Below are 24,901 nucleotides of genomic sequence, written 5' to 3'. Positions count from 1 at the left end.
CAGGGCTGTGCTTGTGGCCACACGGCCCTGGCACAGAGAGAGTTACAGCGGGGGCCCCTCCCGGTCTCCAGAGCCCTGTCCCCTAGCAACAGCCCTGCCTGGCAGGACGCACTGCCAGCCCTGGGCAGAACGGGCAGGAGGCAGGCAGAGCAGCCACCTGGACTCCAGGACAGATCAAGGCAGCCAGTCTGTAGCCTGGTGGCTGAGCAGGAGCCCCAGATCTCTAGCCTGTCCAGCCACCCAGAGAGCCCGGAGCCAGCATGGATACTGTGGACACCACCATGGAGAAGCTCCGAGCCCAGTGCCTGTCTCGAGGGGCCTCAGGCATCCAGGGTGTGGCCAGGTGAGCTTACCTCTCACATCTCCCCGACCCCCAGTCCCATGGATCTTTTCAAACCCCACACCCCTGCCCCCCAGATTTTTTCGCCGCCTGGACCAGGATGGGAGCCGGTCCCTGGATGTGGGGGAGCTCCAGCGGGGCCTGGCTGAGCTGGGGCTGGTGCTGGACACAGCTGAGATGGAGGGCGTGTGCAGGCGCTGGGACCGCGACGGCAGCGGGACGTTGGACCTGGAGGAGTTCCTGCGAGCGCTGCGGGTAAGCAGGGGGTGCAGCAGTGTCCCTTCCTCCCACTGGGGTGCCGCACTCTCCCGGGCTTGTCTGTGTCAGCGTGGAGACCAATGGGAGCCTCTGCGCTTCGTACCCCCCAGTCACCACCACACCCTCCCCAGCCCCCCATGTCCCAGGCCCGGGAGGCGGTCGTCACAGCTGCGTTTGCCAAGCTGGACCGCAGTGGTGATGGCGTGGTGACTGTGGATGATCTCCGGGGGGTATACAGCGGCCGCACTCACCCAAAGGTGCGGAGCGGGGAGTGGACTGAAGAGCAGGTGCTCCGCCACTTCCTGGACAACTTCGACTCCTCCGAGAAGGACGGGCAGGTGGGTGCATGCATACCCCGGTCCCTCGCCCACACCTCCAGACCCCCCCTGACCACCTGTCTGCCCCCAGGTCACGCTGGCTGAGTTCCAGGACTACTACAGTGGTGTGAGCGCCTCCGTGGATACAGATGAGGAGTTTGTGGCCATGATGACCAGCGCCTGGCGGCTGTGAGCCGTGTACCCCCATGCAGCCGGCACCCTGGAGCCAGGGCCCCTCTCATCTGGGCTTGGAGCTGAGCAGCCCTGGAGCAGGGGTGGGTAGGAGTGTAGCCAGACCGAGGCCACAGAACCGGCTGGACCAGGTCTCCGGGTGTACTGCTTGGCCACCGATTCCCCTGATGGGTCACTGGCTCAGGACTCCAGGGGGAAAGGCCCCTTGTCCACATCATGCTGATCCCAAACCTCCTCCCATCCCTGCTCAGTGAACCCTGCCTGCCAGCACCCCTACCCCTCCCTGTGGGTCCCCGGGAAGCCAAGCCGCACCTGATGGGGAAGCGGACAGCTCTTGTGTGAAGCCGGCCGCTGTGAATCTCGGAAGGCAGCCGTTCTGGGTCATCTGCCCAGGTGTGCAGAGGCCACCACCCTGTGGGCAGGCCAGGCTGCTTCCTGGTCAGGTCGTCCAGCTTCCTGAGGCCCCTGGGGCACGCAGGAGGCCAGCGTTTTAGTTAAAAGTTTTAATGTAGTTCCCAAATACATTTCATATGACAATCTTACATAAATGTTCCAAAACACGTGGGCATTATCTGGTTTTACTTGTCACTAGTTGACTAAGGCTTAAAGCAGAGAAGTGTGACCGGATCTGCTGGGGGGCCTTTGGTGATGTCCCGTGGCTCAGGCGCGGCTGCAGGGCCACCCTGAGGTGCGGGTGGCGTGGCTCAGACGGCCCCCTCCTCAGCCTGTCAGGGCGGGCGGGAGGGTTCTTGTGAACCCCTGGAGCTCTGATGTGGGGGGAGGCAGCGCCCCGCTGCTCTTGGCCACGCTCCGGGGTGGGGCAAGCAGAGGGCGCGCTCCTGTGTGTGCTGCGAGCATGGGTTCTGCCTGCTGTCTGAAACTGCTCTGCTTGCTGCCCCCTCCTCGAAGCCCCACCAGGGTTCCCCTCTCAGAAGCCCCCAGCCCTCAACAGTGCTGGGGGCAGAGCCGTCCAGGGCCTGGAGAGGGAAGAATGGCCAAGAGCAGGAAGCAGGCTTGTACCCACGTACCCGAGGCTGCGTGACCCACGTCACGGGCACAGACAGGAGGATGGAGCGCCCCCCACAACATCCAGTGACCCTTTTCTAGACAAGCTCTCTAGGCCCAGGGCCCAACCTGTCCACACCCCACGACTCAGCCTGGAGGAATCCCAGGTGGGGAACCCATGGGGCTGGCTCTCGAGCAGTCCTGAGCGCCCCCAGCATGGGGACTGGGGTCACAGGGGGAGCCAGGGTGCAGCCCACAACGCAGCCACGCCTGCTCAACACACAGAAGTGCCTTGCTCGACCTAGGAAACCAACACAAAGCCTTGGGGGGAGAAAAGATCTAAAAATAAAACCCCCAAGTCAGAACATGGGGGCGGGAGGTAAAGATGGTGGTAACAGACGGTCCAGCAGGCCCAGTGTTACACTGTGAGACGGCCCAGCGGCCTGGGCAGGCGGCAGGGAAGCCGGCGGCACGGAGGGCAGGGTGAAGAAACGAGGTGTCCCAGTCCCAGTGAGAAGCCGTGACAAGTCTTAATGTGCCATTTCAATTCAAGGTGGGGAGGGAAGAAATGTTCTTTTTCGTTTTGCTCATCAATATGATGAGGTTCGTGTCCCAAACCACATTCAGGCAGTTCCCGAGTCTGCTTCTGAACGGGACGTGCGGATCCAGACTGTGGCCAACCCAGCGGGGAGTGTGGTTCCCGAGCCCCGTGCCTCGATGCTGCCGGGGGAGGGGCGGGCGGGCAGACAGACGGACAAAGCAGCAGGCTCGCGGCGGCTGGCTCCTGGCGCTATGTGCTCCCGGCTGTCTGCCCATCGCCTTCATCGCCGGCGCCTGTGGGAAGCGGTGGCCTTGCCGTCAGGTCCTTGCCTGGGACAGAGCCCCCACCCCGGGCCACCCTGGGACACCCGACTCACCGCCTGTGGGGGCCCCCGACGGGGTCAGCACATCGTCGTCATCACTGTCGTCCTCGTTGGATGGGGCGGTCCCAGGTTCAGGGGCCGGTGCCTTGGCCTCCTGCTCCTGCTCCACGCGACTACGCAGGGCCAGGATGCGGTGGTGCAGGGCCGCGTACAGCTGGCCTGTGTCCTTGGAGCTGGCCTGGGGGCAGAGGGGAGACCCCTCCTCAGTCAACTCCAGGACTCGGAGTGGGGAGCCTGACCTCCCTCCTCAACAAACTCAAGGGCAGGAAACAGAAGCTCCGGCGGGCGCAGGGCTTGTCCTCCCAAGGGGTCACAGAGCCCACAACCAGGCCAGCCCTCCCGACCCTGGAGGCCTCCCGCTCTCCCTGGCCAGGCCCCCGTGCAGGGCACCCAGTGCTGGACGTGGAGCTGGCTGCTTGTGTCTGGCAGCTGCCTGGCCTCTACCCGGGGCTGCTCACCGAGATCAGGAAGACCTTCACGCCCTGGTCCTCAGTGTCCATGGCCGTGATGCGGATGCTCTTCTCGCTGGCCTTGTCCATCTGCATCTGGGCCCACAGCTTGGTGTTGAGGATCAGTCGCAGGCTGCCCTGGGTCCGCATCACTGCAACCAGTGAGGACGTCAGTCCTGCCCGCCCCCGCCCAACCCCAGGAAAACAGACACACCTGCAGGCAAGTCAACATCCCAGGGAGGAATCCCACGACAGCCTCGCCCCTGCCCATCTGCCGAGCAGCAGCCCTGGCACCCCCGCCACTGAAGTGCGTGCAGGGGGTGGAGGTGGTACCTGGACGGGGCTTCCCAGGAAAGGGGCTAGTTAGGGGGCAGCAGGGGGCATGCTGCATGGGGGTGGGCTGCACACTGGGGACATGGCACATGAAGCTGACACCCCCTGACTGTCACCACCCACAGGCCAAGGTCCAGCTCCTGTCCCGTGAGGAGGAGCTGAACACTAGGAGGAAGTGCTGGGGCTGACTGCTGCTCAGAGCGTCCCTCAGGAGTGGCTGAGGACAGCACGCAGTAGAGAGAAGCTGGGACAGACCCTTCCTCCAGGAAACGCAGGTGAGACCTGAGTTCCACCCACAGCCAGCCCAAGGTCAACGTCGTCCTGCTTGACCTGTCCTGGCCTACCCAGCCCCAACCCCGTCTACGCCCCAACCTTGAAAACCTGGGGCAGGTTAGATGTGGTCACCCCAACCCAGATGCCCCCCACCCCACCCCTCAAGGTGAGCTCTGAGAGAAGGTCTGTGCCAAGGGTCAAAGGTTGTGTGGGGTGAAAGGAGGGCATGGCCAGAAAGGACCTCAACGAGGAGGGGAGGGCATGGCTGCAAGGAGGCTGGTCACAGGCTGACGACCAGGGGAAAAGCCATGAGCTGGGATCTTGAAATCCTGTGCCCTCTCTGCCCTCTGCTTGCACGTTTCCATTAGAAACATTGAAAAAGAAATAAAGGGATGTCTACAGGCAGGGGTGAAAAGACCTGTGCCCAAACAGGAGGGCCATTTCCATTTCTGTTCCAATTCTGAGCCCAAGCACATAAAAACACCTTTGAAAGGACACAGCGCGAGCTACACCTGGGCCAGGGATCGACACTTCTGTAAAGGCCGGACGACAACTTTTAATTTGGGAGGGTAACTTACAAAAAGAAAAAGATGAGTACACGTGTCTCACACATATGCAAACACACTCACACACATACTTTTTGTAATAATCATACTTCCAGGAATAAAATTCATGTAAAAAATGGTACAAGAAACATTATTTATGAGCCAAGAAAAATTAAGAACCCAAATGTCCATCAAAAGGGAAACGGCTATTCAGTCGGTGGAATATTAATGGGAAGTTTTTCAAGAACTTTTTAAGTCATGTTTTAAGGCAAATGCAACAACAAAGGAACACGCTCACTAAAGAGAGTGAAGAGAGCAAGACAGGATCGCCCCACTTCCTTAGAAAAGGGCCACAGAGCAGGAACAGACCTACCAAAACGTTCTCAGCAGGGATTTCCCTTTTTCATAAAGAAATTTTAGCTGATGTTTGATTTCTTTGTTTTCCTACCATAAAACAACTGGCACTTTTATTATCGAAAAATAAGTTCAAAAACTGCTGAATCTTTTTATCTATTTTCACAGTCAGAAAGAGAATCAGAGAAGGACTGGTAGTGGGAGCCTCTGGGCTGGGTGGGATGGGTCCCCCAGGTTGAGGGCTGGCCATGGACACACGTCGGGGGCCCCGAATCCCCCAGGCCCTCCATGGGAACCCGGCCACAGCTCACCTAGTCGGGACTGCAACGTCCCGTCGTCAGTTGATGCCATGTCGTTAAGTCTGAGCAGCCCCCGGCCTCTCTCCACCCACGACTGCGAGGTCTTGTCAAAGACAAACAGCTTACATTGGATCTGCAACACAAGGCGAGCATGCATGAACCGCCAGGCTCAACAAACTACGGCCCGGGGGACACATCTGGCCTTGGCCACTTTTCTGTCCTGCTTTCAAGCTCAAATGGATTTTACATTTTCAGAAGAGTATTAAAAAAAAATCACTATGGAAATGCAAATCAAAACCACAATGTGGGGGACTTCTCTGGTGGTCCTGTGGTTAAGAATCTGTCTTCCAGCACAGGGGACACGGGCTCACCCCTGGTGGGGGAACTAAGATCCTACATGTTATAGGGCAGCTAAGACCTGACACGGCCAAGTAAATAAAAAGATAAAAATAAAAAAAATCCACAATGTGATACCACTTCACACTCACTAGGATGGTTGTAACCAAAGGACAGATGAAACAGGTGTTGGAGGATGTGGAGAAAGCAGAACCCTCACACCTTGCTGATGGGAATGGGAACTGGTGCAGCGGCTGTGGAAAACTGCCCTTTAAAGTGTTAAACATGGAGTTATCACACAGCCCAGAAATCCCACTTGTAAGTATCTACCCAAGAAGAGTGAAGCAGGCGTGCACCGAGAAAGCTGTACGTGAGTGTCCATGGGCATCATTCTTAATCCCCCCAGGGTGGAAACAAAGCAGGCGTCCACCAACAGGGGATGGGATGAGCAACCGTGGTCCATTTGTACAGGGGACAGTCATTCAGTCATGAAGAACGAGGCTCTGACACATGCTCCAACAGGGACGAACCCCAGAGACAACCCAGTATGAGTCTGCTGACACGAAACACCCAGAACAGGCACATCCACAGAGAGAAAGAGAGGATTCGTGGTCGCCAGGGGCTGGGGGAGAGGGGGATGGGGAAATCACTGCTGAAGGGCAAAGGGCATAAGGCTTCTTTTTTGGGGGCAAAAATGTTCTAAAGTAGTGATGACATTTGTACAACTCTCTGAATGTGCTAAAACCCACTGAACTGTACACTTTAAAAAAGGTGAATTTCATAGTATGTGCACTGTATCTCATCAAAGCTGTTTTATGTTTAAAAAAGTGCAACAGAGACCGTAAGCGACCCTTTACAGAGAGAAGTCCGTAGATCTTCGTAAGTCAACATCTCTTGACAGTAAAATGAATCTGAGTAGGGATAAGCAGTACCACAGAAAACTCCCCAATGCCACATGTTTGTGGTTTACAGACACACACTCGGGTACGTGGGGAAGGATGAAGGGCAGATGGAGCCCTACCGCCCTGGACCTGCTGTCCCAGGAGGGGAGGACCGTGGGGACGTGGCAGGAGGGCCGTGAAGTCTGGGCTAAGAGGAGGACACTGGGACAAGACAGTCACAGCTGCTAAGGGGCGGCAGGAACAAGTGTCTGTTTCAGGTCTGTAACTTGTCCTGAGACAGGCCGTGTGGCTCTAGCGCCCGGCACCACAAGCAGGTAGGCACTCACCTGCAGCACGTTGCTCTCGGCCTCCTCCCCGGTGATGACCTCCACCTTCTCTAGCAGGCACTTCCGCGCCGTCGCCTTGGTGTAGGCGGCTGCCGACTCGGCCAGGGACTCTGCAATGTGATTAGCTAGACGACATTGACTACTGACTTGGTTGGGGGGGATGGTGTACCTCATGGGACACCCCAAGGGGGCCAGTGCCTCTGGGAGCCACACCTTGGCCCACAGGGGACCCTGCTAATGCACCCTGTGACTCTGCCGGGAGCGGCCAGCACAGCTCCAGTTCCCACTCTCCTGGCTCCGGGGAGAACAGAAGATAGCGAGACCTCTGAGGGTGCTGAAGAGCACCCCCTCAGCTGCCTCGGTTGGGGACAGACACCTCATCCCATTCTGGGTCGCCAGGCAGTGCCTGGGCCTGGCTGTCCTAAGCTGGCCAAGCCCCCTTCTGCTAACTGGATGCCAGCACCCAGGGCTGGGGTTCACAGTGTCCCTGGCCACCCTCCTGGACAGGACCAAGGCCTACCTTTCTCAGGAGTGGCTTCCTGGGACGAGGACTCAGATCCGGACTCTGCCGCTGTGTTTTCTCTGTTGGCATCTGAGCTGAGTTCATTTAACTTGGGCGGGCTCTGTGGGCAGTGAAGGTATACAGAAGAAGGTGGGTATGTGGGGAGGTGGTCCCAGTGGGCTGACCGCTGCGGACAGGAGGCCCCTCTGCTGGGAGGTGGCTCTTGGCACGTTCTCTTCTGGGCAGAGGGTTTCTCTCGGCCAGCTTCCCTCTTGGAGCCTGGGGACCTGCCCAGACCCAGTCCCTCTCCACTCAGCGCTCACCGAGCATCCTCAGACGACACCCTAGACACAGGCCTATCCTGGACGTTGTATGTGAACTGCCTCTGGAGCCTCTGTGGCATCACCCGGAGGCGGGGGCCACCAACTGACCACAGGCCACCTGGTCACCTTGGTCTGTGAGGCAATTCTTTGACTACTTCATTGTAATCGAAAAAGGACACTACTGATACTCAAGAAAAGAAGCAGAGAGTTCCTCAGCATAATAAACACAGAGACCAAGGTGCCAGGAGTCAGGTGAGCCCCCGACAGCACCTGAGCCACCCTCACAAATGGACACAACGGGGGTGGGAATGTATGGTTGGGGGAATAAAAGGAAAAAAATAAGGAAGCAGGTGACAATTCTAGAAGCCCATCCTGGGCCAGAAGACGACCCGAGGGTGCTGTGTGTTATGGGTGCAGGGGACACTGTGGGGGCCTGTCCGAGGCTGCCATCCCTACCACCCTCTCCGTGCTGTGGCCTCACAGTCCGGGTGGGGCCACCCTCCCCTGGCGTCAGAGGTGGCTCGTGGTGATCCCAGCAGCACACAGCTGAGTGCTCTGGCCGACAGCTGTCCCCACCCTGCTCTGAGATGAGTAATGACAGGAAGCGCAACCCAGGCTCCTGCACAGCCTCCCTGGGCCGCCAGGTCTGTCCCTCCTGCCCCTGCACGCTGTTTAGGCTGAGTCTGAGTTGGGTCTTCTTTCTGTTACTCAGCAAAAGACAGCACTCTAATGTCACAGGACATGACACAGCAGGCACACCCCCGTGCCCCTGTGACCTGCGGGTGGCTCTGAAAGTCTCTGGGCCCCAAGGATCGTCCTCACCGGGTCACTCACCAGCACGCGCTCACTCATGTTCTGGCCAAACACAAATTTGCTGCTGGCGGCGTCGGCACTGTTGGTTGCGTTCTCCAAACTGCAGAGGAGACGCACTCTGAGTGAGTGTGGGCAGCAGGGGCACAGGGCCAGCGGCGTGCATGCCCGCACACACAATGCGCACGGGTGGAGAGGAAAGCAGCCGAGGCCCCGCAAGGCCAAGTGGGCCGGTCTGCCTCGCCAGGGGCAGGCCCCCACAGGCTCTGGGCTGGGCCCCACCAAGAGGCAGACAGGAAGCCTTGGCTCCAGTTGCCTGGCACCAACTGCTCAGTCACTGTGTGACACAGCGGACGCCCATTCCCCCACCCCCATAGGAGGGCACCACAGAGAGGCGGAGTGCAAGGGCCATCTGCCCACTCCCCGAAGACATGCCCCCAAGACGTGCTGCAGCTCTCTGGGCCCTTCCCCCGGCCCCACACCAAGGAGGTGACACCTCCTACCAGGCTGCGGGGGGGTGACAAACGATGGCCCTTGGGGAGCTCTCGGCAAATGGCCGCTGCTATGGCCGTCACACTTCATCCAGATTAAGACATCATAGGCTGCACACGCCTCCCAATGTGGGAAACACTGAGGTGCATAAAACATATCTTAAAATAACTGATGTGCTCCACTAACTGGGGGCCCGGCTGCTGAACAGCAGGTCACTGTTCCCGCCAGGCCTCTTGGAGGCTGGCGTCTGCACGGTGCCTGCCCTGCTGGCCCGACTCCCAGGCAGGGTGTGCCTTCCTCCCCAGACACCCCAGCAGCCTGGCTGCGGGTGAACGCCCCCGCCAGCAGCGCCAACAGGGAGCCCGGATCCAGCACCTGGTGACAGAGGTCACTCCCAGGATGGGCTGGACAACCCCACAGGACTGCAGTCCTGCCTCAGCTGTCCACTGCAGTGCCTCCCGCCCTGGCCCCCAATCCTGGACCCTCCACACCTCCACCAAGTAGGGAAGGAGGGCTGGAGGTGACTGGAGTTTGGCTGCCTGGGCCCCCCACCCTCCCGAGGAAGGACTGGGCTGGTCCAGGGACAGCGGGTGACCGTGGGCCCCCTGAGGCAGAGGCTTCCCCGAGCAAGGCTAGGCACCAGCCCGAGGCGCACACCTGGAGCTGATGTACTGAAGGAAGTAGTTGGTCGCAGCTGGCGTCTCTGAACTGGGGTGTCCGGCGTTCTCCATGTCTGCCACTTCAGTGTTCTCATTGATCAACTGGGAAATGAGAGGAAACACTGCTCAGGGGATGGCATGTTCAGGGCCTCAGCAGCTCAGCCCATCTGTACATGCCCTGTGTGACACACAGCTCCATCTACATGCATGCGTCCTGGGGGTTACAGTTAAGATGTAAAAACAGCCCATGAGGTGCTGGGCAGCCTTTTCTCTTCTGTTTAAAAAAAACTCAGGCTGGCAACCTGTTGGCATTTTCCACCAATGCTTCTGTACCAAGAGATCATAGATCATGTACAAATTTCATATTTTAAAGGGTTCATCATAAACAGAAGCCTCATTTCTCAAGGCTTCTTTTAAGCTAACTGTCGTGCTGCCCTGGTTAAACACATACTCCAATGCAATTCTCCTGGGAACACTGTGAGGTGGGTGTTAGCGACCATGTTCTGAAAGAGGAAGCAGAGGCTCAGAGGGGTTAAGAAACCACACCTCAAGTCACTCCCCATGCAGAAGCCGGGATGTGGCCCTGAGACCCAGGGGCCTCCATGAGACGCTGCCCCACCCCAATCTCAAGGCAGCATGGAAGACTCGACCTGAAGGCCCAGGTCTCTCTTTTCCTGCTTCCTGCTCCAGGAAGGGAGCAGCTGCCAAAGGACTCGTTATTTTGCCTGAAGCTGTGCAACATCAACACCTACTTCTGTGTCTCTGGGGGCATCCGTGCTTCTGCTGGACAGTGGGCACCAAAGGAAGCAGCTAGTTCGGCTGGACACCTTCCCTGCACCCCAGACTCTGGTCTCCTCATTTCAGGGCTCCCCACCCTCCACATCACTGACCCCGCACCTAGATGGTTCCGAGTGGGGAGGGGCCTCCTGGGCACTGCAGTGTGTTGGTCAGCATCTCTGGCCTCCACCTACTTAGCATCAGTGGCATCTACTCTCCAGTTGTGACAATGACTGGTGTCCCCAGACCCAGCCTCCAGGAGCTCCTGCCAGATGAGCTGATGTCCATGGTGCAGAGGGACCTTCTGCACCCAGGGCTGGGACAGGTCTCCCAGAGGACCAGAGAGCGCGGTCCCCAACTGAGAGTCCCTGCCATGGCCACAAGCTCCCCACCCCCGACTCAAAGCTCCCAGAGCAGACCAACACAGCTGGGGGCAGCCAGGAGGGGCAGAGCCTGCTGCCTTCTGGGGAGAGAACAAAGTGATGTCCCAGCTGTCCTACTTGAAAACAAACGGCGGCAGCTTTCACTGGGGGTGATGTAGCCCTCGGGGGATGGTCAGCACTAGTGGGAATGCTTCCCTTGGTCAGCACTGGCAGGGAAAGGCATCCAGAGGGCGGCACTGGGGAACAGCCTAAGAAGGATCCAGTCTAAACACTGCCAGTGCTGAGAAACTCTTCAGTAAGGATAAGAGTCTCTGGAGACGTTGAAAGCATCAGATACTAACATTCTGCTCGTTCCTTCGCTGTAAAAACATCAGCTGTCAGGGCTCAGTCACCTCCCTGACCTTGTTCCTGGAGCATGAGGGGGCTGGCTGCTGGGAGCCCTGCCGAGCTCCACATCAGGGGTGGGGGTGGCGTGCGGCCAGCAGCGCAGCATGGTACCACCCTGGACACAGCCCTGCTCCCCATCTCTGGGAAAATGAAGCTGGGGGAGGCACAGGCAGGTTGCTTCACTAGTCCCCAGCTCACCGGGCTCTCCAACCACCTACCTTCACTCTGTCCCTCAAGTTCTGCCCAAACACGAATGCCTGCTGGGCCCCCTGCTCTTTCTTCTCACAGTTCTCCTCCTCGGAAGCATTGCTAGACTCATTTCTCTGGGACTTCTCCTGGTTAAAACAAGCAAACAGGATAGCTGAGAAGCAGGAACACCGCAGCCCTAGGATGCAAGATGAGCTGTCTCATGCCCCTGCATCTGCTCAGCATGAATCCTGTGGTGCAGGCCCTTGGGTGGGGGGGTGCTGGGGAGACCACCTAGGATGGGGCAAGCTCTGGGCAGTGCCCTTGTCACTGGGGATGCTGGTGAAGGATGGTGGGGAGTAGGATGGGTGGGCTGGGGTCATTTCTGGGTCTTCCTCAAGCTCACTGCCCTGGAGACCCTGGCCACCAGTTTCTGAGAAGCTGTAGGCTATGGGAACGATTCCTCTTCCAATTCTGCCAACTGTGGTTGGAGGGTGGGGGGCTCAGGGACGTATGAAGACTGAATTGCACATGCTCATTTTCCCCATTTGAGCCTCAACATCCGGTGGGGGTAGGGGGCGTGGGCAGGGAGGTGGAGAAGCCCAGGCAGCATTGTATCTGCCCAAACGGATGGAGTGGAAATAAACACATGGGTGCAAGTGGTCTCTGCACGTGGACCCTCGGGTTATGTGTGACTGCAGCTCGAGTTTCAGGTCCGACTTGCCAACCACAAATGCAGGCTCTTCGTTAAATGTCCTGTATTTTCCAGATGCTGTGCAATGCTACCGGGAAATACATCTGGCCTATAGAATCCCAGAACTCGTCTTCTTTTCTAAAAAACGATTTCTGAGCCAACACCCAGGCACCCTTCTGCCACCAGAAGCAGAGCGTGTGTACGAATCCCTAGGAGCTGCTTGGCTGTGTGAGAGGGTGAGGAGACAGCTTTCCGTGGAGGGCCGCAGGCCCCCTTAGCGGCACAGCCCTGCTTGTGGTCCATTTCCCTCAGAACCAAGCATGGGGTCCTGGCAGCCTGGCGACTTGGCCAGTCAGCTGGGGTTACCCAAGGATCCCTCTGGGCAAATCAGGCAGCCTGAATACAGGCCAGCTCAGACACGGCCCAAAGTGGCTTAGAGCCCACGTGCTCAGCTATACCCCGAGAGGCCTCACATGTGGCACGCTCCCTGCCCCGTCGAGGACAGACCTCAAGTGCTGGCGTCTCATCAGATGGACTTCTCTGGGCTGGGTTGTCAGGTAAGGCTGATGTTGCTGCCCCCGTGCAGTCTGCTGGGATGCTGACCCCGTTGGTGCCGCTACTTGGGACTGTGGGAAAAAAAGACGGAGGGCGTCTCAGAGGTTGGACCACCTCTACTGCCCCTGCCCACCACTGGGGCCCAACAGTGGAGGGTCTTTTTTTTAAAGGAGAGGATCTGTGACTTCCTTGGGGGTCCAGCGGTTAGGACCCTGTGCTTCTATTGTACGGGGCCCAGGTTTGATTCCCAGTTGGGGAACTCAGATCCCACATGCTACAGAGTGCAGCAAGAAAACTGAAAAGATAACATGCTTAAAGAAAAATGATATGGAATCAATACTGAAAATGAAATTCTTAGGTTAGAAAAACCCAAATACCAAACGAAAACCTCACAAAACTGAAAATCTATTATTGTAATTCTATGAAGAACCCTGTGAATTTTCAGTTTATTTAGACATACTACTACTAAGGAGGAAAACAGAGAATGTATTTGGAGAATAATTATAAATTTTATAAAACTAGTTTTACTAATGAAGTCTTTTTTCTATGCACTCCTCTCCCTGGCGGCTCAGACAGTAAAGAATCTACCTGCAATGCAGGACACGTGGGTCTGATCCCTGGGTTGGGAAGACCCCCTGGAAGAGGGCATGGCAACCCACTCTAGTATTCTTGGCTAGAGAATCTCATGGACAAAGGCGCCTGGCGGGCTACAGTCCATGGGGTCCTAAGAGTCAGACAACCGAGTGACTAACATTTCACTTTTCCCTTTTAAATAGCTGCAACCATGTGACTTGCACAACTTCAAATCTGGCTTTGTTCAGTGTTAGACCAAACAGTTTTCCATGTAATTAAAATGCTTCATAAATACCAACTGCTTCTCCCAGGTGGGCTGTGGCATTGCTCCCGATGAGGAGTTCTTAAATTGCAGGGAAAGATTAAGAAGAAAAGCCTATCATGATTAAAAAATTACAGATCAACTGCAAACCACACCGGGTATGTGGATGTAATGGAAACACGGTTTAGGAGTCACATCTCGAGGTGGGGAGTGAGGTGAGACGACCTCTAATTGGTCACCCCTCCAGTCCTGAGCTGCGTGCCCGGGGTGGGACCCGGCTCTTGGGAGCCTCGGCGCGGCAGCAAGGGACAGTGACTGCCCTCCTGTGCGAGTTTGGCCTGGGGGCTGTGACTCACCTGTCTGTGAGAGCGCCTTTGGCTGCGGGGCCTGCAATACCGCCGGGCGAAGCACGCTGCGCTGCTGCTCCTTGGGCTTTTGGCTCGGCAGACCTGGTGACATAGGCTGGCTTGCCCTGGTCCCTCCGACCCCATGGGCAGAAGTGCCCCCCGCCCCCACGCTCAGGCAGTTATAGAAGTGCCCCCTGCCCTCACGCGACGTCCCTCCTAGGCTGGGCTTTACAGGAAGTACAGTAAAGAAAGAAAATTCAAGCTATTTTCTTTACAGTTAGGCACACACATTCCAGCCATTGTTCTTTTTATACGCGGTTCAATAAAACACTCCGTGAAACAGATCTTGCCTGTAGATTAATCCAGGGAGTATGGTTAACACTACAGGGGAACCAAAGGACAGCTGGTCTTGCGGGTCAAGGGCAGACGGTGAGGGGAAAGCAGTGAAGCCATGGTTGACCTCTCAGAGTTTAGGACTCCACAAGAGGTCACGTAAAGGTACTCCTTACATGTGCTTCTCAAAATGCCACGTTGAGAAGATCCCTCTGCCAAACATGGGGCAAGGACCAGGAGAACGTCCCCGGCCCTGGACGGGCTACCCACATGAGTGAGCCTGGGCCCTGCTCACTCATGGCCACTTTGCTACTCTGGGTTAACGCTGTGGCCAGAATGCTCTGGGGAGATAGTCCAATGACCGAGGACTGCCGTGCACAGAGCCTGAATGCCCCACCCCGAGCCGAGCCTAATCCTTCCCCGCCTCCTCCTCCTCTGGGCAGCGGGCTCATTGGATGGAGCACCTCCTGATCTGAGGGCACTCTCGGTGCTCAAGTGTCCGGAGAGGGAGCCCAGCGTGCACCGGCACTTGGGAGGCTGCTGCCCCACTTGTCTCCTCGACAGCAGACACCCACCTGCACTGGGGGCCTGGCCGTGGATCAGCGTCGGCGGCTTCAACCGGAACCCACTGCTCTTTTCCTCTACAAGCACAAAACAAAAGATGAAAAGCAGGCCTGCTGGGGCAGAGCAATAAAGCCGGAGGGACCTGGGGCGGCCGAAGCCTGTGATCTGGGCTTCAGTGGCTGTGGGCCTGGAGAACCAGGGCAAATATTTCCAAGTTCAAACAGAGAAGCAGAGGCTGGTCCAGTCCCGTCTGCGGGGCAGCCCAGGGAGGAGGCCAGAGGGCTGCAGGCAGTGGTGGCTCTAGGAGAACTGCCAGCAGCAGAGACTGCAGGGTGAGTGCAGGACTGGTCAGGCCTCCACCGGTCTACCCAGCTGCCTACAGGGGCTGAGGGCCCCAAGGACAATCAGGGAGCCCCAGAAGACTGGCCCTCCCTGGGACCCAGCTCCCTGTCCTAGAGGACACAACTGCTATCAGGAAAAGTCCTGCCATTACAGCAGATGTCCGGGAAATGAGACACGTTTTCTGTGGTGAAAAATCAAAGGAGGCCGATAGCAGGCTTGCTCTCTCCAGATGTGCCAGGAAGGCCTGGGAGGAGGAGGGGGGCCTTCTGAGGATGGGGTCTGGGACTGACAGCCAAGGTTCAGACAGAGCCCAGTTCGGCTCAGCCACCGGGGCACCTAGATCCCTTCATTCTGCATCCTCGTGCCTGGCCCATCTTAGGGAGTGGGGGAGACAGGCTAACGCTACTCCTGACCACAAGTCTGTCCCCAGAAAAGTCAAAGGATGGCCTCACTTTTGTGCTAAGGTCCAACCCGTGGGAAAAACCCTTTTTGGGTCGCTGGGAACAAGCTCAATACACAGAAATCACATTTGTGTTATTAGACACGAGCAGTGAATAATTCAAACATGAAGCTGAGAAAACAACTCCACTTATAACAGCCGGGAATAAATGTGACCAGTAAGAACTATAAAACACTGCTGGAAGAAAACGAAGACTTAAAGAAATGGAAAGATGTCCCCAAAGGTCACACAGTTGTGCGATTCCAGTCACAAGAAATGTCCAGGGCAGGCAGATCCATGGAGACAGAAAGTGGATTTGTGGTGGCCAGAAGCTGGGGAGACCAAGTGGGGAGTGACTGCCCAAGGGCATACGGTCTCTTTTTGGAGAGACAGTCATCCTAAAATTAATTATGGTGGTGGGTATACAACCCTTCAGCTGCACTAGACACCCTTCAGTTGTTCACAGAAACACCACCACAATTACAACTCATCAGGCCACACAATTAATTAGGTACGAAAGTCAAATCGGAACTCCCCATCAGGCAGGAGGGCCCTGTGCTCTCCTCAGGCAAACACAGGTTCACAAGAGTGATGCCCCCTGCTGGTCAGCACGAGGGAGCCCATGCTGCTGGAGCTGGGGTCCCTCCGGAGAGAGGCCTCAACAGCCAGACAGCACAGGATGCAGGGAAAACACGCTTCTAGGTGGGCCTCTTGGGCAGGGAGATGCTGAATTACATTGCTAGAGCTCAGGGTTACTAAGACGACGACTGGCAATTTAGAAACACTGAAAAAGACTGAGGTAAAATTCACAACTGAGGTAATTTTAGAAGGTCTTTGGAGCTGGCTTTGCAATGCTCATACTGCGACTACTATTCACCACTCTGCTCTGACAGGCTAACCCTCAGGGTCGACCCTGAGCAGGGGCAACAAGCCTGGAGAGTCACAGACACTGACCACCGCCACCCAGCCTGGAGCTGGCCTGCCCACGGATACACAGGACGTCCACCCTGAATGCTGAGGTGAACTGACGCACCACATGCCTCACGTGACGGGGAACATTGGACAGAAAGATGGTGGGGCCCAGAGCAGCAGGGGGACACTTACGGGGCAGGGCCTCTATCTGCACTAGAATAAATGTGCTCTCTGCTTGTGGCCTCTGGAAGCTCCCTCTGCGGCAAAGTCAGTGTGTAATGGAGAGGTGGTCAGAGCCCTAGCATGCATGCCTGGCTCATAGGAGTGCACAGGCCGTTGAACTCGTGTTCTCTCAAGGGCACACGCATGGCCCCCACAACAGGAGCTTGCTGTGGGAGAGAAGCACTCCTAATAGGGCAGCCTCTGCCCTCCTCTGAAATCACACCCAAGCAAACAGGTTTCCCTGCCTTGCCTCAGAGAGACCCCAAGTGATGTCTGAGAGGGCAACACTGGCTCCAAAGGGAATTCCAGGAACTCTCAGATTAAACCAGGAAGACAGATCAGAATTTAGCCTGGTGCGGACCAGAAGCTAGAGAGAATCTGAGAGGAGGCTCCCTGGTAGGGGCTCAAGCAACAACACACTGAGGAGACAGGGAGCAGGTTTCTGTCAGGAAAGAGGAAGAAATATGAAGAAGGGTTTCATATCATGAACCTTGTCGGCACTGGACGGGAAGTATCCACATGAACTGGGGTGACCTATACACGCAGACAGAGCAGCAGAGACACAGACCACAAGCAGACGTGAGTGCCCGTGTGTGAAGAGGTCCATGTGTATGTACACACGGATATGTATGTATGTGCTCTCAGCCATGCGTGTTCCCAGCTATGGGTACAGAGAGGGCCTGGGAGCAGCAGCAGCACAGTGGGCCGAGCACTCAGATCTTGGTTCCAAGAGACCACTTCCACCAAGCAGAGCCAGGACCCCACTGAGGACAGGGAGAGAAGATGATGAGCCTAGAACCCCCTCTGACAAGATGAAAAGGGCATGCTCAAGAGAAGGATGGGGCCACGGCCGGGGAGCACAGAAACCTGCTGGACGGGGCTCCACCAGCCAGATCGGGGACCATTAGAATGAACTGACGCTGAAGTAAGAACTGAATGTGAAGATAAATACTAGTGACAACGGATTACAACCCACTGGCAGAACCAGGTGAGGCCGAGGGACTGTTTGAGATGTGTGACGCAGGAGCCAGGACGGGATGCCTTTGCTCATCGCTAGGGTGCCTGGGGGAAGATCGAATGGGGTCTCTAGGTAGTGGGATGGAGAAGTACCTTATTATTCTTAAGGTTACATTTTTTTCTTTCTTTCAAAATAAAAGCTAAAAAAAAATAAAAAGGCAGGCGGGCAAGAAGCTGAGCAGTTCACTCTGTGGAGTGGACAGGTCAGCCTGTCCCCACTGCACACCGCAGAGGGGACCAGGGACCAGGCTGACCTTTTATGACCTGGCCCCCACAGTCCCGAACGGGACTCACGAGGCCGGTGCCCAGGCCTGCCCTAAAGAACCCTGAGAACCAAGCTCCTCAGGACTTCCCAGTGGTCCAATGGTTAAAGAATCCACCTTCCAATGCACGGCACTTGGGTTCAAGCCCTGGTTGGGGAACTAAGATCCTGCATGCCACAGCGCGGCCAAATTAAAAACAAAAAGTCACCTAGCTCCCTTTCAGGCCCCGTGAAGGGGTCAGCTCAGAACAGTTTGCCTCTGGAGTCAGAACAAATTCAACCGCTTGAAAGAGTGCCATCAAATCAACCCTCAAAGTTACAGCTCGCCTCTCCCCCCACGGCGCCCTTGTGCCAGAGGCTGACTGAGTTCGCCTTGCTTTTGAAGTCAGCAGTGAATTTATACAAGGCGGGTTGGGTTACAGAATTCGGATGGTTATGTTCGCTCATTAAATCTTTTATGAGGAATTCCAGCCACGCGGGAGAAACTTTCAGGAAATCTTGGAGCTGGTTCTCCAGTGAAGGACCGAAAAAGGAAAAGGCTCCACATTCTTCAGAAAGGATCAAGCTATTCGCTGTAAAGTTTTAAAGCTGTGATTAAATATATTTATCTAAACAGATCTAAGTAATATTAGTCAGTGTGAGAATTTAATACACAGAGAAGGGGTCTGGAAAATTACATAAACTTCAGGGTAGTGACCATGGGGATGGCAGTGTGGAGGGAAATGAACAGGAGGACTCTTTCACTCTATGTATTTCCGAGTTTTTAATGACACAGAGGTACAATGTTTGTGTAAAAATTTGAAAAACGAGTACTGTATTTCACTATGGTTTTTTTTTGTGTGTGTTTGCTTTTGTCTTTTTTTTTTTTTTTTTAAAGGGACTTGAAGCTCCCTGTAACTAGACCCTGCTTGCAGAAACCAAAATTAAGGGCCACAGAAGTCAGCCTCACACTGGATTCTAAATCTGCCCACTGAAAGCTGGGAAACATGAACCGAAAAAGAGTGCTGATTTCCAACTGCTTACCCTCGTTTAAGACAGTGTTTTACAAGAGCAAGTGCTTTTCATCCCAGGACACCCCCAGTGACCAGCTGGTGAAGGGCAAAGGCACGCGAAGGCTCACCTGGTTCTGAGTCAGAATTGCCTGCAGATGGCTCGCAGAAGGTGGATGGCATAAAAACATTGTTTTTGGATACTGTCGACAAGGAGGTGCAGGCAGGGGAGGAACAAGAGGAAAACAGTGTGAGTAGGCAGGACAGACATGCCTGGGAGCATTTCTCCCACCTGAGGGGTCATCTCCAGGCCCCACTGTGGTGCTGCGGGGGGTGGGTATGGGGGTGGGGGTGGGGGGTCAGCATCATGAACCTGGCCTTCAGCCACTAGCAAAAGTGAAACCCCGGGACTCTTCCTACAGCCCTGAAACATGGGTGTCCAGCAGAATAGCCTGAATCTGCCTGACACCTAGCTGTCGACTCTGGGCTGCTGTGGCCTCCTGCCTTGTCCATGCGTCCCCAAGAGCACGGCCAGGAGGGACGCAGATGCTCCCCGGGGCCGAGCCCCAGGCCCTGCTCCTTGTCACCAGTCAGCGCTCGGTTGGCTGCAGCCTTCCCCCACCTGCCCTTTTAGAATCTTACAAAAGCAACTGGTTCCCTGGTTGCAGGCCAGGCAACAACACAATGGGGCTGAAGACCAAACTGTGCAGACTGCAGGCAGCTAAGTGGAATCAGAGTGCAGCACAAAGCCAAGGCCTCTGAACGCAGACCACTTGTCTTTACACGCTTGATGGCTAAGCTGAACCCTAGGGTGGAATGCGCCAGAGGACAGGACTAATGTCTAACGTCCACTGATCATTGGTTTCTCCAGACTACAGCCAGAGCACAGACTACCACCTCTCTTCTCCGCTGTACTTTCTTGATGGAAAAAGTGAGGCTTAGCAGTGGGCAGTGAGCGGGAAGGAATGTGATCTATGGCCAGGAAGTGGACGCTGCCCCTCCTGTATTAAGGCCCATGCAACAAGCGTGCAGAAAGCCTTAAAAAAAGGATGGACCCTCAGCCTGGACTGTAAGCTGTCCAGAGGACTCCTCAATACAAACCACAGCACCTGTTTGGAGTGGGGAGTGCGGGGAGTTGTCTCCTGCAGTTATGAAAAAGGGTTCAGCTGTGCCCAAGGCAAGTGTTCAGGGAACAGGCATGATGAACTCAGGTGTGTCACGGGGTGATGGTAAGACGACACTCACGTACTCTTAAAGCTTCCAAGAGTCTTTTCTCTCCTAAAGTGACATCCTTAGGGCTCACAGCTATAACTGTTTTAAGTGAATTCCCAAGACTGAACTTCAAGCTAGGGAGCTGGAGGGCATGTGAAAGCCAGTGCTGCAGAGAGCACTGGGCAATGCTCGGGTTGGGTGGGGAGTGGGGGGCCCTGCTGCAGCTTTGACCCTGCAAGGAGCAGCGGCAACCCCAGGCTTGCACAGCCTCCCACTCAGTAGCCCCAGTGCCTCCCTCTACCCCAGGAACCCGCCTCTGTCCACCAGATGGTCTCCTGGCCTCCGTGTATGCACAGACCTGGTTCTGGCCCGGAGGCTCCAAGCCCTTGGGCCCAGCCTGGCCAAGCCGTCTGGGCACCCCCGAGCTCCCCTCCTTGGGGAGTTCATGCCATCCTACCACCAACGTGTCTGTCAGGGCTGCTGGACTCCCCATGTACTGTCTGTGTGTCTGGGCTTCTCAATTGGCCCCCCTGGGCACTAGGCTCACTGCTGAAGGGCGAGGGGGACCCTCCACTTCCCACACCTTCAGTCCACACATAGCCAGCGGCCCTTACAAAGTGGACATGCACTTAATGGTCAGAGCCCCAAACATGGTCCTGACATCCCACCCTTCTGTGTCACTGATTCAGATGAGGGTGTCTGTGCTGCGCTCAGCCAAGCTCCAACCTTACTCCTGCCCCCCCAAAAAACTGAGCCTCAGGCTGACCATAACTGGAGACACACAAGGGGTGGGAGGCACAGCAGGGGGCAGCAGGCTTGCAAACGCGGCCGCTTCACCACCCAGTAAAGGGCTGCCACTGTTACCTGACTGCGATGGCGGGAACTGCGTTAGAGAGGAGGTTCTTTCTCGCTTGACGGGAGGGCAGTAATTTCCATCTTCTCGGTCAGAATCTACAGAAAATGAGAAGGAGGAGAAGAAAAATCAGGCTGCTTCCACTTTTACGACCGAAGCTGGTGAAACATCTGAGAGATATCCTCACCTTCTCCACCTTCGGGGCTGGAGCCGCCGGCTGACCTCTGAAATGAGAACACACGTCAGGGTAATCAGAGAGGGCCACACGGCCTGGTGGCTCTTGACTTCCGCCACCAATGGATCCCGAAATGCGGCTCCAAGGGTGTGAGGCTTGGGTTCAGTTGCCCGGGTCACGGACTTTTGACCTAATGCCTGAAAATCTCCCGTGAACCTTCTGCCCCCGCCTCGCCAGGCCTCGCGCCAAGGACTCCTAACAGCTGGGAATGTTCCCGGCACAGGATCAGTTTCCAAGTTTCTCCAATGGGTACTGCTCACTGGCATGTCCCCCGCACCCCCTCACCCCAATCAAAGAGAAAAACTGGCTCTGGCCAAAGTCCATTCTGCCGAGGTGACCTCTCCACCCTGAAGGGCAGCAGGGCCGCGGACACTGGGTCAGGGGGCCCCCATCCCTGGCACCTCCCCTGGTGTGGAACCCAATTTCCAGGGAGGCTGCTGTTTCCAGAGTAGCTGAGTGCTTCGCTGCCATGGGGCCAAGTGTGCAGCACCTTAGACTACAGACCGGCTGAACAATCACGAGCTGAGAGAAAGGTGGATGAAGAACTTCCTCCCCAACCACCTCTGGTTTTAGACTGCGAACGACTAGCAATTAAGAAGCTCAAAGTGAACCCCTGGCCCATCTGGGGTGATACATCCTCTCTCAGGGACTTGTGATTCTTCAGAGCTAAGCAGCCTAAAGTGAACTCTGAGAGGTCAACATGCGCACCCCCCAGCCCCAGGCACCAGAGTTGACGGGGAAGCAGGGGAGCCAATTTTCTTATTTTCAGAAAAGCCCCTCAGGGGTTAAGTTTGGCCAAACGAGGACCACCTGCCTTGAGCCTGTGAGGGATTAAATGAGATGATGCATGTGAAAGTGCTCTGCAAGCTGCAGGGCTTCGGTAAAAGCTGTAAAATAAGGAAGCTGCAGAGGAAGAGGCTGGGACCCCTGAGAACTGGGGCGGAGCTTTCCAGTAAAGGGCCAGCTCCAAAGGCCCCATTCAGGCCACACATTGTATATTCTTTGTTTTTACAATCCTTTAAAAACCTGAACACCATCCTAGCTTGCAGGCTGGACAAAAAGAGGCGGTAGGCAGAGTCTGCAGACAAGTCCTAAAGGACAGTAAGAAAAGGACCCCAAACTGCACCCCCGCCCCCATCAGAGACCATCTATCAACATGCTCGGGAAACGCGAAACCCTCCTAACATGATGGGCTCAGTGGTCCTCGGGGCGACTGTGAGCATACCATGGGGCTCAAAACGAAATAAAATACCCCCGGAGGATTCAGCAGGCAGGCACTAGCTGAGCACAAGACAGTGGCCAGGGCTCGGAGCCTGAAGGCGCTCAACTCCCTCTCAAAGGCTTGAGAGCTAGTCAGCCGTGTCTTGAGTGTGGAACCTGGGGCAAACGGCTTCACTGGCCCAGGTTTCCACCTCCAAGCTTGGAAGACAGTGCGGCCAGTGCTTCCGCTGCAGGGATGAAGGTGCAGGGGTCAATGGGTGGCCTCACATCTGGACCGCCCACACCCTCCTGGCAAGCTCACCTCCTGCAGTGTCACACCCAAGGCAGCAGGGCTTCAGAGCTCAGGGGATGTGTGGACAGGAGGGACCAGGGTGGGGCACCCTCTCACCGTGGGGAGCCGATGAGAGGCACCACTGCAGCGCTGTCATTTAACGGGCCTGGGCTGGCAGCTGACAGCCAAGAACCGTGCCCGCATCACCAGGACATCAGGTGTTGCTCTCGGATGCCCCCTGCCCTGGGTGACACTGTGAAGGCACAGGCTCTACGGTCTCCTCCCGCTGTTCCTCTATAGCAGGCCTTGCCAGCCCCAGACTATCCCTGCTACCCTGCCCCTGAGTCCTGGCCTCAACTTCTTTCCCCCTTTTCATTCAATAAGCATTTCAACTCTACCAAACCTGCCCATGGCAGGCAGCCTCCGAGGCCCGTGGCACCTGTGGCTTCTTGAAGGATTCCTGGGACCTGGAAACAGCCAGCCCCGGTAGGCACTGCTCTTTCACCAACACCCTCCCTCTCAATTCGCCACCCAGGTGCAAATCTCTCAGGCTGTGGCCTCACCCCTCCCTGCTCTCGCTCCAGGTCCCGGCTAGCCTCTAAGTTCCGGAAGAGTCTGGCCCCAGTGCTCAGTGGGGCTCGCTCACCACATGTTCAGGGGAAGCACCTGGATCCCAGGAGCTTGCTGGCCACAGAGAAGCAGCCAAGTCACTAGCCCCCGACTGTATAAGTGGGGGCCCTGACAGCTGCAAGGCCAGAACTGTCCTCCTGGTTCTCAGCTCCTGGGGAGGATGGTCCTCCGCCACCTCCATCTCAAGGGGCCCTCGTCTGACCGGCTAATTTCCATGGGTGTGAATGCTCCAGGGCTCCTTCTGCTAGGAATTTCTAACTTCATTCCATTTTGGTTGGAGAAGACTGTGATTTCTGGACTCCCCTTGTTCTGTCAGTTTTTCTCTGAATACTTTGGGGCTCTTTTAACAACACTTAACTTGCTTATCCTTGTCAGCGACACCCCAAGCCTCTCAGGGATCTGGGTCTCCCTGAGAATTTGATGGGAGCCAGGAGCCTCTCCCCTGAAGTGTACCCAGGCCTCTGAGCTGCAGCCCTGCCTCTCGGGGCCTAGGACTGCTGGCTCCAAGTGGCCTCCTGCTACACTAGGCCCCTTCGTCCATCACACTCCAGCCCTGCTGTCTCCCTCCCGTTTTCTGGCATGGTGACACCGTTTCCGCCTCAGTGTTCCTCCTCCGCGTGCGTGCTGCTCCCACGGCTGTCTGACCACCTCCAGGGTGAACCAAGCACACGTGCCATCCCATGACCCAGCGAGAGGAAGCAGCTCCTCCACCCCCACCCTCCAGCCTCTCCGGGCCTCAACTCTGTTTTGGGCTTCACAGTGAGAAGTGATCTTCTGTGCCCATCTGTTGTGTGCCTCCTGCTACCACGAGGCCCCACCCTGTCTGTTTGGCTTACAACTCACACACCCAACACCTAGGATACTTGCTCAGCAAGCATCTACTACACAGATGGAGCCCCAGCCTCCAGCACAGCCCCCTTGGTGACCTGGAGAAGAAAGGGCACCTGGCGAGACAAGACATTCCCAGACCTCTGCCCTCAGGAGAACCTCAAGTCCACGCTCCGAGTCTTGGAACCATTCCACAGGCGTGTGGCCAGCCTGCTGGCCCTGGACAGGCTGGGAGGCAGAGGCCTGTGAAGGACAACACAGGAGACTCCTCCACTGGGAGAGCCTTTCAGAAGCTGCTGGAACTTCCTGTGGGCTCTGAAACAGCTGACTCAGAAGCAGTCACGCCAGTAATTCTCAACAGGAGCCAGCATGAGGACGCAGGCGGCCAGAAGTCAAGTCACTTCAGCTTGCCTTGGGAGATGTTCTTCATGCTGGAAAGCCCCCTCTGCTGCTTGTGTGAGCTGCAGTCTGGCCTCTCCCCACCCTGTGGCCCCCATCAGAGAAGGCCTGAGCTTGCCTCTAGGCCTGGTGCCTCGTGCTATCTTCCACTCTCTGGGGCTGGGCCCAGCAACCTGTAGCCCAAAGCTTGGGACCTGCTGCTCCAGGGATGACCGTGAGGAGGTCTTGAGAGCAGGCTCTCAGGATCTGTGATTTGGGGGAGCAGTCAGGACAGAAGTGGGGTGTGGAAGCTCCACGTCCTTCTCTGCTTCTTTCCACAGCAGAAGCCGTCTCTTGCTGGTGTGGGCTCCGGGCTGACACCTTGGGGATG

General features: G+C 56.4%; 2 protein-coding genes across 28 annotated transcripts in view; one reads left to right on the top strand and one right to left on the bottom strand.

The window, feature by feature from the left end:
- Positions 1-126: 126 nt before the first annotated feature.
- Positions 127-1,667, top strand: CAPS (calcyphosine). The gene is made up of 4 exons (XM_086409875.1): positions 127-343; positions 418-595; positions 730-936; positions 1,007-1,667. The coding sequence occupies exons 1-4, from the start codon at positions 261-263 to the stop codon at positions 1,106-1,108; spliced, it is 570 nt and encodes a 189-aa protein (XP_086266001.1). The 5' UTR covers positions 127-260; the 3' UTR covers positions 1,109-1,667.
- The window catches only part of RANBP3 (RAN binding protein 3), a 50,815-nt gene continuing 27,509 nt past the window's right edge, over positions 1,596-24,901 (bottom strand). For 10 of the 27 annotated variants that reach the window (XM_086409872.1, XM_086409859.1, XM_086409871.1 and 7 more), the window contains 15 exons: positions 21,135-21,171; positions 20,959-21,045; positions 19,014-19,085; positions 14,711-14,776; positions 13,812-13,904; positions 12,573-12,691; positions 11,404-11,520; positions 9,637-9,740; positions 8,512-8,590; positions 7,373-7,475; positions 6,853-6,962; positions 5,301-5,421; positions 3,494-3,636; positions 3,030-3,213; positions 1,596-2,946 (listed from right to left, as the gene is read on the bottom strand). In XM_086409872.1, coding sequence (XP_086265998.1) covers positions 2,903-2,946; positions 3,030-3,213; positions 3,494-3,636; positions 5,301-5,421; positions 6,853-6,962; positions 7,373-7,475; positions 8,512-8,590; positions 9,637-9,740; positions 11,404-11,520; positions 12,573-12,691; positions 13,812-13,904; positions 14,711-14,776; positions 19,014-19,065 — 1,335 coding nt within the window. In that variant the 5' untranslated portion in view covers positions 19,066-19,085; positions 20,959-21,045; positions 21,135-21,171 and the 3' untranslated portion in view covers positions 1,596-2,902. Of the gene's footprint in view, positions 2,947-3,029; positions 3,214-3,493; positions 3,637-5,300; positions 5,422-6,852; positions 6,978-7,372; positions 7,476-8,511; positions 8,591-9,636; positions 9,741-11,403; positions 11,521-12,572; positions 12,692-13,811; positions 13,905-14,710; positions 14,777-19,013; positions 19,086-20,958; positions 21,046-21,134; positions 21,172-21,672; positions 21,753-24,901 lie in introns of those variants that run through there. The other 17 variants (XM_086409866.1, XM_086409865.1, XM_086409845.1 and 14 more) reach the window with 4 other exon arrangements.

The sequence above is a fragment of the Bos grunniens genome, chromosome 7, assembly GCF_055505025.1.
Source record: "Bos grunniens cultivar Pamir isolate PY7600 chromosome 7, Bosgru_T2T1.0, whole genome shotgun sequence".
NCBI lineage: Eukaryota > Metazoa > Chordata > Mammalia > Artiodactyla > Bovidae > Bos > Bos grunniens.
This window is presented reverse-complemented; position numbering and strand designations above follow the sequence as displayed.

Excerpts from the sequence above, each read along its gene's own strand:
- CAPS (XM_086409875.1), top strand. The coding sequence starts at position 261 with ATGGATACTGTGGACACCACCATGGAGAAGCTCCGAGCCCAGTGCCTG. Across the intron at positions 344-417 it reads GGCATCCAGGGTGTGGCCAG|ATTTTTTCGCCGCCTGGACC; the intron begins GTGAGCTTACCT and ends CCTGCCCCCCAG. Across the intron at positions 596-729 it reads AGTTCCTGCGAGCGCTGCGG|CCCCCCATGTCCCAGGCCCG; the intron begins GTAAGCAGGGGG and ends CACCCTCCCCAG.